Source organism: Pongo pygmaeus, chromosome 7, assembly GCF_028885625.2.
Source record: "Pongo pygmaeus isolate AG05252 chromosome 7, NHGRI_mPonPyg2-v2.0_pri, whole genome shotgun sequence".
Classification (NCBI taxonomy): Eukaryota; Metazoa; Chordata; class Mammalia; order Primates; family Hominidae; genus Pongo; species Pongo pygmaeus.
In genome coordinates this window covers 72,236,687-72,251,370 of record NC_072380.2, presented here as the reverse complement: position 1 = coordinate 72,251,370, position 14,684 = coordinate 72,236,687, and the positions used below count along the sequence as shown (strand labels likewise).

Genomic DNA, 14,684 nt, shown 5'->3' with positions numbered 1-14,684 from the left:
CATGAATCTCACTTCCCTTTCCTGTTGATGTGAAGTGTATCCACTCAAAAAATTAAAGTTACTTCTTGCTCTGGATGTTCCTTGTCTTCGTTGTTTGAGCTGGTAGAAAGCTTGGGAGTAGATTTGCAGGGCACCTTTATCAAGGACTCCATGACGTCCATTGTGTCTAATAGCCTCATTTCTCCATCTATTTTCTGCCTCTTTCTTTGCGTCCCCTTGTTCTTCTTCCTAATTTATGCTGTCTGACTGTATTATATGTACCTTGACATAAGCAGCCTTAAATCCTTTTTGGAACAAGTCATTAGATGAAGAACCAACCAAACAAGTAATATTGTTGCATGAATTTGCTTTCTTCTCCTTTGAGTTTTAGGGTAAGGATGAATGACAGAACTCTTCCTCGAGAGAGGTGTGGAATCTGTTATGTCCTCCTCAAAGGCAACCCAAGTGTGAAGGACAATGTTTCAAAAAGTCTACTTCTAGGAAAGGTGAAGGTGTTGAATTTTGTTAGCTAAATAACCTAAAATTCTTAGCTGATACTGTTCAGAATTGGGAGTTGCTAGAGGAAAAATGCCCTGAGTTAAACAACTTTTATTTGTATTGAAATTGACCATTTGTTTGTAGGAAACTTTATTTCAAGTTTGTACATATGCTGTCAGGGAGTTTTTAACTAAATAATTTTATTGTTTTAAGACAGGTTCTCATGCAAATGTATTTTTCATTATCCTTCAGTGTGCTCTTGTTGGGGATAAAGGTCTTGATCATATCCAGCAATGAGAAAAAGAGACATGGTCCTGTGGGACTGATGTTAATATTTTGAGTATTGTTAATATTTTATTGCAGTTTTATTTTGTGTCATTTGTGGTAATGAATGTCTATCAGCTATTGAAGTGTGATTTCATTGTTGATTGACTTAATGCTAATCAATCCTCTTCATGGATAATTTTGTTAGTCCACACACCTGTTCTCTAAATTGGAAGTCTCCTAGTACAAGTGGATGATCTGCAAACGTGGTTTAATTTATTTAGACGTCTACAGAATATTATTGGTCAGTCAGAGAGTCAAACCATATTTTTGTCCCCTGATCAGTGCTAAGCTGAAATCTCTAAGGGAGGAATTTGTTTTTCTTGTCTACTTCTAGGCTGCAAACACACAGGAAATCAAAATATGCATATCATTATGAGTTTTTCAGAGATTTTGAACTTCTGTGTCTGAATGGCCAATACAAGAATTTCAGCCAAGCCTAGATAGTTTAAATTCACCTCACAGTTGTGATAAATTTCTCATTTTGGCTTTGTGAATTTAATCTGTAGAGCCCATGAGAGCATTTTGGTGAAAAAAAAAGTCTCTAATGTTTATAATGCTGAGGTAAATGTGTGATGTAATTCAGTAACATATATTTTCTTTTTCAGTTCTTTCGGGAGGACCATTGCCTCAAGGACATGAATTTGAACTGTACGAAGTGAGATTTCACTGGGGAAGAGAAAACCAGCGTGGTTCTGAGCACACGGTTAATTTCAAAGCTTTTCCCATGGAGGTAAGAATAACAAATCATCTTGTAAAAATCTTGTTTTCTGAATAAAGTATTCAGCAATTTACTGAAAATGATTTAGTTTAAAAGTAGATGCGTAGTTCTTGAATTTTATCAGTTTATACTAAAATTTAAAAAATGCTTAATGCAACGGAAGCCTAGAGCAGCACATGAAACCTCCCGTCTACTCTCGTGGCTGGGCGTGTGCACATCAGCACGTGGCCAGAAAGGCAATCTACAGTATTAAATTTCACCCTAGTGTTACTATTCTTGTAAAAATTCTGCCTCTGCAAATTCAGTAGGTCATTTTTGTGGATGCTTTGGATAGGTGACGAGCTGAAGACAAACAACCGCTGGAGAAACCTCAACAGTAATGAAAAGTGTAGGTTTGCTAGTTTAAAATTGGTGGGTTGGTTTTATTCAGCCCAAGCCACTTGGGCAGGGAGGGAGAAAGAGAGATTTTTTGAGAGTAATTCTTTTGTCCAAAGAATTCCCTCCCCGACTTACGTTCTTAGTTAACTTCTGCTGTTTCTTTGATACCCAGTTAAAATCTCATGTCTTCTGTGGGACTTTTCTTTAGTTTTTTCCCTAGGCAGAATTCATCTCTGTCTCTCTGCTCCCTGTATGCTTGATAGGGCACTGCCACGGCGCTGGCCCCACGGGTTGTACCATTTAGTCTCCACAGCGTCTTTCTTGCTGCCTGTGAGCTCCTGAGGACCGAAGCTCCCTCTCGCCCCCTTTTTACTCCCATCATTTGCCCACTGCCAGGCACAGTGGAGGCAGACAGTCCACACTGGTGAAAGTGAGGGGATGTTGGATTCAGTCCAGGTCTTGATGATATTTCTAGAAGGAACCTCAGTTTACCCCAGAAAATAGCCCTTTGGTGTCATGTAAGAGTATGTTCTGGGGGCTGGTCTTCCAGTCTTTTTTTTGACATTCACAACTGTGCATGTGTTTAATATTAAATATAAAATTGCTCTTGACCAGATACAATATCCAGTACCACTTCAGTGGCTGGAAATCATGGCTGTATAATTTTATGTCAGTGATACATGTATTTTAGAGGATTCTGTTGAAATGTTTGACAGCATTACTGTAATTATAATAAAAAAATCTCTGGAAGCTCAGGATATCTCTTTCATTAAAAATAAAAGACGTGAACCTTAGAAGTGAAACGTTCCATGTTTTAAGGCTGGAGAGAAAAAAACCAAACCAGCATGTTGAAGAGTGGAGGAGGTGTGCAGTGGTGTGGACAGTAAGGAAAAGCACTTTCTCAAAGGCCTTGATGGGGAAGGCCCCCAGAGCTTACCTGTCTAGGAGCTGTTTGCTCAGTGCCTATAGACATCCTCTCCTTTCTACTGCCTGTGACACTTCTGTGTCACCTCTCTCTCCTGTCCCATCCTCAGCCAACCTGACAAGGAAAAATTCACACCAGAATGCATCAAAAAGGAAAGAAGACACAAAACAATCCAAGACAGTTAACCCCATTGGGTCGTGGGTCACAAAGTGAGGGGCAGGACCACCCTGGACTGTCAACGCCTTTGCCCTGCCTCCCTCTTTGGGTTTGAAAGGCCATTTCATCATTTCATCTCAGCCCCCAAAGACAGACTCTAGTAACAAAAGTTCTGGGGAAAGGTAGCTGTAAATGGGGAGGCGAGAACTTCTGGATGAGAATTCCATGGCTTTGCTTGTGACATGCAGAACTTAAAAGCTGTAGGAAGCATAATTAGCGAGCTGTGCTCTTTGCTCTGTACTCAGATAGCATTTCCGGACCGAATGTCCAGACTGGTCCAGTTACTTGGTGGCGTTTCAACAGCTCCGGTCCATTAAGCACAGGTAATGGTTTGTTTTGAATGAAGATTAAATCCTGGGAGTGAGGCTTTGTTTCTGCAGAAATATTTATATTTAGGATAATGAAATTGCTGACTATGATTTTTCCAAAATACGTGGCGAATAATATTTATATTCTTTTTTATCCAAGATTATCCCTGATCCAATTCCAGAGAAAATACTTGTATCAGTCATCCAGTGTTCGCTTAGTGCTCTATCCTGTTGAGTGCATTAATGCTATGGTTATGCAGAACTAGAAGGAGATCTCTGCAAGCCAGGATTGTTTATTGATTTATCTTTGTGGAGACTATGAAAACTGAGGTGGGTTCTGAGGAGGAGAGGGCTCTTGTGGTATGGTGAAAGAGAGGAGAGAGGGTTTCCATGTGGAAGAACATCCTGGGACTGGGGATGAGTTGGCTCATACAGGGGACTACAGGTCCCGTGGTTCTGAACTGCCACCAAGGGCCACCTCAAGCACGGGGCGTGGCCAGCAGCACAGTGTAGAGTAAGACCAGGTACCCTTTTGGGAACATGGTGTTTTTTCCAGTGTTGTTTGTTTTTTGTTTTTTTTGAGGTCACGTTCCATATTTTACTTACATTTTAAGACTGACTGTTTTTTTTTTCTCAAAATCACATATCCATGCACCTTTTTCTTTTTTGTTGATTTCATTGAAAATTAAATGGCTGGCTTGTTAAACAGACAGATACTATAAGCAAATACTTACTCTGTCTGTTACATGGAACACACAGGAATTACCTTTTTTTTTTTTTTTCAAGACGGAGTCTTGCCCTGTCGCCCAGGCTAGAGTGCAGTGGCACAGTCTCGGCTCCCTGCAGCCTCCGCCTCCCAGTTTCAGGTGATTCTGTGCCTCAGCCTCCATGGTAGCTGGGATAATAGGTGTATGCCAGCACGCCAGGCTAAATTTTGTAATTCACCATGTTGACCAGGCTGGTCTCGAACTCCTGACCTCAGGTGATCCGCCAGTCTTGGCCTCCCAAATTGCTGGGATTATAGGTGTGAGCCACCGTGCCAGGCCAGGAACAGCTTTTAATAGAAATCCATTGAGCTGTCTTCCCTCACCTTTTAGAAATTATAAATATAACAACAGCCCTAAAGAGATTATTGATACTCCCAGTAGTCAGCACTGACATGGTTTCAAAACTTAACACAATTTGGGACTTTAAATGGTTTAAACTGCTGCTGTACACTAAGCAAGATGTATTTGTGTTTTTCCTTCTTGATACCCGTAGGTTTCAGAAACACACATCTTTCCACAGCCATCTGACACTGCTTATCATGCTCTCATCTGGTAAATCTGAATTCTATTGTGAATACTCCAGGTTTATGCTTAAATGACAGTGCCTTAGCGAGAGAATGATATAATCATGCTGCATTTTTCCTCCTGTTACCTGAAAGGGTCTCACTATATTGCCCAGAGTACGTTTGAGCTGGTCTCAAGGGACCCTCCTGCCTCAGCTTCCTGAGTAGCTGGGACTATAGGTGTGCGCCACTGCACCCAGCACCAGCTGGAATCCTTTTCCATAATGTGTGGGTGTTTTGCATTGTGATATTCAGTCAAGACATTAATGTGAGTAGAAGATTATTGATTTAAGACAAGTTTGAGTTCAACTAAAATTAATTCTTGTGTGTTTGTTCTTCTGGTGGCTTTGGAAAGCTCCTTATTTTCTTTGAACTTTGTTGGATGTCTTAGCTTGTGAAGTCTAACTTTAATGCTATATGATTTTTTTTTTTTTTGCCATTTTGCTAACATACTAGTACACTCCATGCATTCACCATTCCACTGGAACTGTTTATTCCCTTCACATTAACTTCAGATTTAAGGCTCTTGGGTATTTAGGCTCACAGGTTCACATTCTACTTTCAGGCTGTATATTCTACGTGTGTCATTTGTCTGTGGACACTGCCATCTTTGCTGCTTCAAAGTAGCCTATCTCTGTGGTCTGTGTAATTTTTGGTAAATTAGGATGAATTTTTATACATGAATAGCTACTCTCATAATTCCAGGGAAGAGAGCTTCTCAGGCATTTAGATTTTTCTGGATCAGTGCAATTTACAAAAAAGTGGGGCTGGGCGCAGTGGCTCACACCTGTAATCCCAGCACTTGGGGAGGCCGAGGCGGGCAGATCACGAGGTCAGGAGATCGAGACCATCCTGGCTAACATGGTGGAACCCCGTCTCTACTAAAAATGCAAAAATTAGCCGGGTGTGGTGATGGGCGCCTGTAGTCCCAGCTACTCGGGAGGCTGAGGCAGGAGAATGGCATGAACCCGGGAAGTAGAGCTTGCAGTGAGCCAAGATCATGCCACTGCACTCCAGCCTGGGCAAACGTGATGGGGAGACCAACAGTGTGTCAAGTTTTAATTTTTCCAATTAAGAACATTACTCTCTGCTGTCTTCATCATTTTATAGAGGATCTTTAATAGCCAAATGTAGGAAGGATGTGATCTCAAAATAAGGCATGGACCCATAAATTGGATAGATTTAGGTTTTTAAAAATGTACATTATTTCAATTTTTCTTGCATCACTACAGATGAATGATAATTTTGTCAGGGATAGGCACTGATCCTGCCCACAGACTAGCAGGAGATCATGTGTGGTGAGCCTGACTTCCTTGCCTTTCGGGCCTAAAAGCCTATGATTGAAGAGTGAATTGCCAAGAAGGAGGTCTAGCCATATTGTATGTTGGACCCTTATCTTTCTTTATATTGTATTTAAAGAGCATCTGTTGCTCTGTGTACTCTGAAAGGACTTAGTGATGATTGTGCCACATACCAGCTGTTGATGGAAACTTGGGTGCATTAGGTAAATAGAAAAAAAATTCATTGTACAGAGCAAGATGCTTTAATTGTAAAGAGTCCAGGCCTTGGTTGTAAAATAGGCCAACAAAAATATTCTGAAGACTTTATCTCATAATATATTGCTAATCCTTAAACTATATTTGGCCCCTGTACCAGATCACCAGATATCCCACATTTCTTCTTCTCTTTCCAGGCAGCACATGGTAGCATCTAGTATTTAGTGTTCTCTTAGTAAAAGTGAATGGTCTTTAAGTTTGCTGCTCCCCAAGTCATTTGCATGTTCACCTCACAGAAAGATTTATTTTTATTCATGTATTTTACTATTCTAAGGAGATCCCAGGAAGAGTTTGCCTGGTTAATAGTGAAATTATGACCTTTCAAGTTATTTTACTTTCAGGAACATCTCAAATAGCGCTTCGTGTTTGTTGAACCTCTTCTAAAATAAGGGATTTACATTGATTTTCCAAGGAAATGTAATGGGATGACTTTAGTTTGAGAGTGAACATTCTGGAGATTAGATACAAGATATATCACTAAAGAAATATAGATTTAAAAGGAACTTTCACGGTCATCTAGTCCAAACCCCTATATAGCAAAGAAGAAATCTAAGAGTTCAAAAGGTTAAATTGCACAGGATCGTTTATAGGAAACCATATGTATGGCCTGGATGAAGAAGAGTATCATCTGGTTACTTAAATATTTCATTTAAGGATTATCCTCTATGGTGCTCTTTTTGCTTATGGTTTAGTTGCAGAGAGACAACACAATGGGCTTTGTCCTTGCACCCCCTACCGGTATAAGGAGTTTTGATGTCTGTAAGCACCCCACATTCAGAGGGGGACTGCTTTCACCTTCCACAGGAGGGTGGTAGTGAGGCTGTGGCACCCTGCCCCTGCCTTACAGGCTGTGAAGTTAGTGTGGCTTTGTGACAGCAGAGGAGGGGTGTGTGTTGCAAAGGTGGAATCCCTGCTACCTCCAAGAATGGGGTCGAAGGGGTGGTGGATTTAGTAGATAGCCTACTCCTGCCCACTTTACAGAGATGCTTACTGAGGTCTGGGGAGGAGGGAGGTTAGCTCAGGGCCGCAACCTCAGAAATGGCCCATGAACTGACTTCTGTTCTAGGCAGTGCTTTTTTTCACCTTCCACAGCCAGTTATTATCAGGAAAATCAACTCTAGTTTGAAATTTTATTTGCAGCTGTAGTTAATACTTTGGATTGAGATTGCTTTGGGAGTAAAAAGAAAGGTTTGTATTAAGAGGAGTTAGGACTGACACTAAAGGAAATGATTTGAAATTTAAATGTTTAGCTTTTCTGGCAAGTCTCGTTGTTTTGAACAGAAAAAAGGAACAACTTGTCTCTAAATGTAATAATTATTATGATGATGATTATTTGGTATCCTGGAATCTCCTATAGAGCTAGCAGATTGAGCCTGTGTATAAACAGATGAAGGCGTTAGAGTCTTGTGCAGTGGCCTCTCCAGAAGTCATGATTGCAGAATCTCCCTCTCACATCTTGGCAAAAAAAAAAAAAAAGCAAACAATTTTTATGTTTCCTGAATTCTAATGAACACTTGCATTTTTCCTTCATAAAAATCATGGTTTCTGCTTTGATTCAGCATATTTATTTTTACATTTCATGCAGAAACCTCACAGTTTACTGAGTAGAAAATAAATTACAATGTTGAACAAACAGAAATGTTCTTTTAGCTGTATTCCCGCTCAGAAGTGAATAAGGCCAACTTGACCTCTGAGAAGCCACTTTGAATGAAGCTACCTTTGATTTTATATTTGTTAGTATTTCTTTTAGTAGTTCATTCTTTGCCATTGTTTGAGGATATACAAAAGTTTGTTTTGGCAAACTAAATTTGCAAAAAAGCATTTATATTATACCTGATGTTATGATAGAAGGCAAATTTGTAGAAAAACTGAAAATTAGTTCCTATAATATGTAATTAATGTATGGATAAGGTTATAGATACTGCAGGTAGAAAATATTTTCAATTGGGTTCTGACAGATCTAAATTCTGCAGTAGAATACATTTCCTGTCAATATATTTTCAGATAATAAATAGCCTCTGATTTGGATATATAGTGCATAACTGGGTGGCCATCTAAATAACTCATATCCATCCATTCATTCTTTTATTTGTTCATCCATCCATCCATCCATCCATCCATCCATCCATCCATCCAAAGTATTTCATATTCAGGCCCTGGACTAAGTGCTAAGGAGACAGCTATGAGTACAATAGACAACTCAGGGAGTTTTTCATACAGTGGGGGAGTTCGAATGCAATTTGTGATTTTTCTCCTACTCACTTTTTTTCTAAATGGGCAAGTATTTAGAACAGGGGTCCTGAAGTCCTGGGCCATGGACTGGTACCTGGCCTGTTAGGAACCTGGCTGCACAGCACGAGGTGAGTGATGGGCCAGTGAGCATTACCTCCTGAGTTCGCCTCCTGTCGGATCAGCGATGGCATTAAATTTTCACAGGAGCATGAACCCTATTGTGAACTGCACATGTGAGGGATCTACGTTGCACACTCCTGATGAGAATCTAATGCCTGATGATCTGTTACTGTCTCCCATCACCCCCAGATGGGACCATCTAGTTGCAGGAAAACAAGCTCAGGGCTCTCACTGATTCTACATTATGGTGAGATGTATAATTATTTCCTTATATATTACAATGTAATAATAATAGAAATAAAGTGCACAATAAATGTAATGCACTTGAATCATCCTGAAACCATCCCCTGCCCCCTGTCTGTGGAAAAATTGTCTTCCATGAAACTGGTCCCTGATGCCAAAAAGGTTGGGCACTGCTGCTTTAGAAGATACAGTAGTACCCCCTTAACTGTGGAGGATACATTTCAAGACTCCCAGTAGGTGCTTGAAACTGTAGCTAGTACCAAACCTATATATATTAATAGTTCGTTTTTTCCTATACATATGTATCTGTGATAAAGTTTAATTTATATATTAGGCACAGTAAGAGATTAACGAGAACCAATAATAAAACAGAACAATTATAACAATATGCCAACATCACTACTTTTACACTTTAGGACCATTATTAAGTAAAATAAGGGTTACTTAAACATGAGCACTGCAGTACCATGACAGTGAATCTAATCTCTGAGAAGACTCTTAAGTGGCTGATGGGCAGGGAGCGTGCACAGTGTGGAGACACTGGGCAGAGGAAGGATTCACGCTCTGGGCTAGATGTAGCAGCATGGCATGCGATTTCATCAAACTACTCAGAATTTAAAACATATGAACTGTTTATTTCTGCAATTTTCCATTTAATATTTTTGGACCAGAGTTAACTGAAACCACAGAAAGCAAAACTGTGTTTCTGTAACACTGAAAAGACCTCACTCCCCTAACCTGCCTGTGCAGTATGCAGATTCAGGTCATCAGAAGCTAATTAGAGGAAGATTTTGAAGACATTTCTTAGAATGCAAATACATTGTTTGAGATGTGAATGACTGTCAACCACACAAAATATTTATCAACTACTATGTGAAAGACATTGTGCTAGATATAACCAGTCATGGGTCACTGTAGGCTAGACTAACTTAAGTAACCCAACAAAATGAGAATCAGTGAGACACAGGGTAGGAAAATTTTCTTGATGGGAAAGAGCTAAGAAGGGTGTAGGTTCTGAAGAGACTCTAGAGAACCTGGGACCCCTGTGGCATCCTCCCTGAGGACTCTGGCAGTGTGGGAGGAAGTCTGAATGATGTAGTTGGTGAATTTCGGCTCCAAAGTTGAATTTGGAGCCTATTGGAGTTAGATTTACATCTAACCTCTGCAATCTCAGGCAAGCTAGTAAACCTCTTCCAACCTGTCTATAAAACTCATCTATGAAAAAGGGCTAGACATTAGTTCAGAGGTCAGCGAAGAGTAAACCCTGCTGTGTTTCCTATTTTTAGGAGGAGATGGGGGAACATCAAAGGTGGGATTGGGATTGTGATGTTAAAAATCTTGTCAAAACATCCTGAGGGGGATGCAAAAAGCTTTTTGGATTGGGCGCCAGTGGCTCACACTTTTAATCCCAGCACTTTGGGAGGCTGAGGCAGGCAGATCACCTGAGGTTAGGAGTTCGAGACCAGCCTGGCCAAAATGGCAAAATCCTGTCTCTACTAAAAATACAAAAATAGCTGGGCATGGTGGCAGGCCCCTGTAGTCCCAGCTACCAGAGACTAAGGCACGATATCGCTTGAACCTCGGAAGTGGAGGTTGCAGTGAGCCGAGATTGCACCACTGCACTCCAGCCTGGGTGACAGAGCAAGACTCTATGTCTCAAAAAAAAAAAAAAAAATAAACAAATAAAACAAAAAACGTTTTATTACTATAAATAAGAAATGCAGAGAGTATGAATGGAGAAAATAATGTAAAGTCTTCTTTTTTCTTTAAAACTTCTTCCCTGTTTAGTTGAATATATTGTATTTTTATAAGTCTAATCAATATGACATTTCCAGGTCATTTTTTCTGACACACCTTTTTATTATGATGATTATGCATGCATATCCAGTAAAATTTGTTTTATCACTGTATTTTGCAAGGAAAATAAATATTGCCTTGAGAAAGATAATTGGGCAGTAGTATGATAAAACTTCTGATTGAGTCGAATGATGATAGGAGATTTTAACTCTGTAAGTTTTTAACCTGTATAGAAACCATATGTTTTGTTTTGTTTTGTTTTTTTCTGGTATTTAAGATTGACAGTTTAAAATGGCACAGGGATGTTAGTAAGATATTTGCGCCCTTGCTACTGCTTTGCTGTGCTTGAATGCATTTTCTCTTTTAGCTTTGTATGGCTCTACACACCAAAAATTCCTGACGGAAGCCTAGAACAACATACCGTGAGTCCTCCGAGATGCTGGACCTTTTTGTGACATGGTTCCCTAGGCAACAGCCTGCTCTGGCAATGTAAATTCTTAGTCAGGGAGAGTGGCATTTTGCTTGCAGTTCACAATGACATTTGTTTTCTGTTTAACCTCAATTCCTTCATTAGTACATAAGGATAATAAAATTCTACCTACCCTTATACAACTCAGGAAGAGACTATAAAAATTAATCATTTAGGCCGAGTGTGGTGGCTCATGACTGTAATCCCAGCATTTTGGGAGGCTGAGGTGGGCAGATCACCTGAGGTCAGGAGTTCAAAACCAGCCTGACCAACATGGTGAAACACCATCTCTACTAAAAGATACAAAAAATTAGCCGGGCGTATAGGCACTTGCCTGTAATCCCAGCTACTACAGAAGCTGAAGCAGGAGGATCGCTTGAACCCGGGAGGCGGAGGTTGCAGTGGCCCGAGATCGCATCATTGCACTCCAGCCTGGGCAACAAGAATGAAACTCTGTCTCAAAAAAAAAAAAAAAAAAATTAATAGTGTAATGTTGGAAGCACCTTGCACTGAGTTTCTCATGTAATGGTGGAAAATGTTGTTAAACAAAAGCTGATATTCACTTGAAGTGCTTTCTAAAAACATTTTAAGAGCAGTATTAGGTATATTGGATGTAAATGTTGTACCATAGGGCGGTATAGTTTTGTTCTTTAAGAAACCTGAAATGAATAGAAGAACTTGAGTTTAAGTTGTTGAAATATAAACATTAAGTACAGAAGGAAGACATTTATTCTAAGACCTGACAAATGAAAGGTAGACCCTTTTTCATCAATTAATGTCTTCACTTGGGAACCCAAAGGCAAGTAAATTCTCTAAACTCAGCTTAATGAATCACTTAAACCTGTGGATAAGAGTTTATTCAGTGGAACCAATTTATTTGGCTCCAGAGTTAATGCATTTTCCAGGAATATTCCTTGGGAACTATAAATTGGTGAGTTCTCAGAGGAGATCCAATGGAGAGATCCCTTCTCCCTAGCCTGAGTTCTGAGCAGATTAGGAAAGAAGGTATTCTTAGAGTCATCAGATGGAGAACAAAACATCACCTCTATTGTGGCCAGAACGATACTGGAGACATAGCTTAATTCCAGAGAAGAGTGTCTGTACAGAATTAGGCAGGGGCAGGAAAGGTAGGGCGGTTGGGGGGCTGGGGGTGTTCCAGGTAGGATTTATGAGTCTGCTCCCTAAGAGTAGCTCAGATTTCACAATAGTTGAAACAGAATACAGGAGGAGGAGTTGGTTGAAGGAGCAGAGAGGAAAGCCAGCTTTGTTCAGGGAAAACCCCTCCTTACAGAAACCAGGAATAGGGAAGCAGCGGTCCCATTAGTAAGATTGATGACTCTCTCAAATTCCCCACTTACCCGTTAAAGCTCATTGGCACTGGACACTAGCAAGAGGACAAAGCTCTGGGAATCAGTAAAGGGAATGTTTCCTTTCCTGCAGGTTTGTTCATTTTAGCCATCTGGGATTTTGTACATCCCTTTTTGTTTGCTCCATTGTATCTAAGAGTAACATAGTTTTCTACTTTCTAAAATAATTTAGGAGTAGGGTTTGGTAGACAGGGAGTTTGAATCATCCAGGGCTTGCTTATTCATTTTTTCTTTTCTAATTTACTTGGGTGGGTTTTTGTGCAATTTACCATCTTGGCCTGAGCTGATCACCATTTGAACCATGGATATAACTAAGGGTGGTTTATGGATGATTCACTTTTCAAAGACTGTGACCCTGGTCCAGGGCTTAACTCACTAATCCCCTTTCAAATTTGTGTTGTACAGCACTGGAAATATTTTGCAGTGATTTTTAAAAACAAATATCACTTATCCAACTTGTTATGGAGAACAAATATTACAGATTTTTATCAGTGGGCATTGTTCCTAATTAACTTACCAGCGCTGACGTGGTTTGTTTAACTGTGTTCCCAATCTTGCTGTTTTCTATTCTAGCTGATCTAGAGCCTGACTATATTAAAGGGGTCTACATACAGGCAGTGGTGTGGGTCATAGTGGAATCAAGGCTGTACCATTGGCCATGGTCTGTCACCTTCTCCTCAGCTGAGCTGCAATGGGATGTTCTGTGGTTGCTCTTTCTCTTCCACAGGCTGTTTACTGAGTTTTGAGTCTGTTAGGGAGGGAGATGGTAGAGTGGCATATACCATTCAGCAAACAAGTTTTAAGTGTCTGTGTTTAAAGCCAAACCCTGTGAGAAATATAGAATGTAAAAAAACAACATTTGTGTTTAATGATTCTACAGTCTGGTTTAAAAAGGTGGAAGTAAGACAGAAACATGTGAAAAGATAACGATTAAAGGGTTAAGTGACAATGTAAATCAGTTCAAAACACACTCAGGAAGCCCCTGCTGTGTGTTTGCCACTGTGGCTGGTGCTGAGGGTATGACCGTGAGAGATAATCTAGGCCACAGTTCACATTCCCATGGTGTGGCAGGCCTATTCAAAAGCTACTGTGGCTACTATGTATGAAGAAAGCCCTAGGGAATGGGATATAAAGAACACAGATCAGAGAATAACTGATTTTTACTGGGCTCAGAGAATACTCTAGAAGGCAATGGATGTTGGAGCTGGGCCTTGATGACTGAGTAGGAGTTCGCTGGGTAAACAAGGCTGGGGAGACCATTTCAGGATGGGAAAGTAGCATGAGGCAGGGCAGAAATGCTGGTCTCCTCACGCTGTGTGGGAAAGGGCACTAGAGGTAACCCCAGAGGGTCCTGGAGTCAAGTTGAGGAGGGCCTAACTCCTTCCTGAGAATGAGATGCTACCTTGATGAGGCAACCGAGAACTACTAGCACTTTTAAGCAGGTAGATGATGTCTGTGAATGGACTAGGGTGGTGGAATGTGAATGGGAAAAAAAAGATGTGGATGGCAAAAGAAGAGGTGATGTGAGAGATGCAGTTGAGGGTAAATGGATTCGGCTTGAGGAGAGTTCAGAAAAAGCGAAAAGGATGCTGAGAAATGAAACTTGAGAAATGGAATATTATTGGAATGAAATTATTGGAATAATCATGGTACACTTAATAGGAAAAAAAAGGGAGTTGGAAAGTGAGGTACCATTATGAAGGAAGCTGATGAATTTTAACTATTTTAACAATAGTGTCACTTTCATTACTATCCATATTGTTTTTATTTTTTTTTATTTTTTTGAGATAGGGTCTTACTCTGTCACTCAGACTGGAGTGCAGTGATCTTGGCTCACTGCAGCCTCTGCCTGTTGGGCTCAAGCCATCCTCCCACCTCAGTCTTCTGAGTAGCTGGGACTATAAGTGCGTGCCACTATGCATGGCTAATTTTTTTTTTTATTTTTGTGTAGAGATGGGGTTTTTCCGTGTTGCCCAGGCTGGTCTCGAACTCCTGACCTCAAGTGGTCTGCCTGCCTCAGCCTCCCAAAGTGCTGGGATTACAGGCGTGAACCACCACCCTGGGCCATGTTGCTTTTAATTCCATTCGGTTTCAAATTAGTTAAAGAACAATGTAGGTTGAGTATCCCTTATCTGGAGTGCTTGGGACCAGAAGTATTTTGAATTTTGAATTTTTTTCACAGTTTGGAATATTTGCAATATATTCATGTATTTACTAGTTC

The 14,684-nt window shown here is 40.4% G+C and overlaps 1 protein-coding gene across 2 annotated transcripts in view; it reads left to right on the top strand.

The window, feature by feature from the left end:
• CA8 (carbonic anhydrase 8) overlaps positions 1–14,684 on the top strand; it is a 92,261-nt gene that overhangs the window by 14,105 nt on the left and 63,472 nt on the right. For both annotated transcript variants that reach the window (XM_054499260.2, XM_054499261.2), the window contains exon 3: positions 1,410–1,534. In XM_054499260.2, coding sequence (XP_054355235.1) covers positions 1,410–1,534 — 125 coding nt within the window. The remainder of the gene's footprint in view (positions 1–1,409; positions 1,535–14,684) is intronic.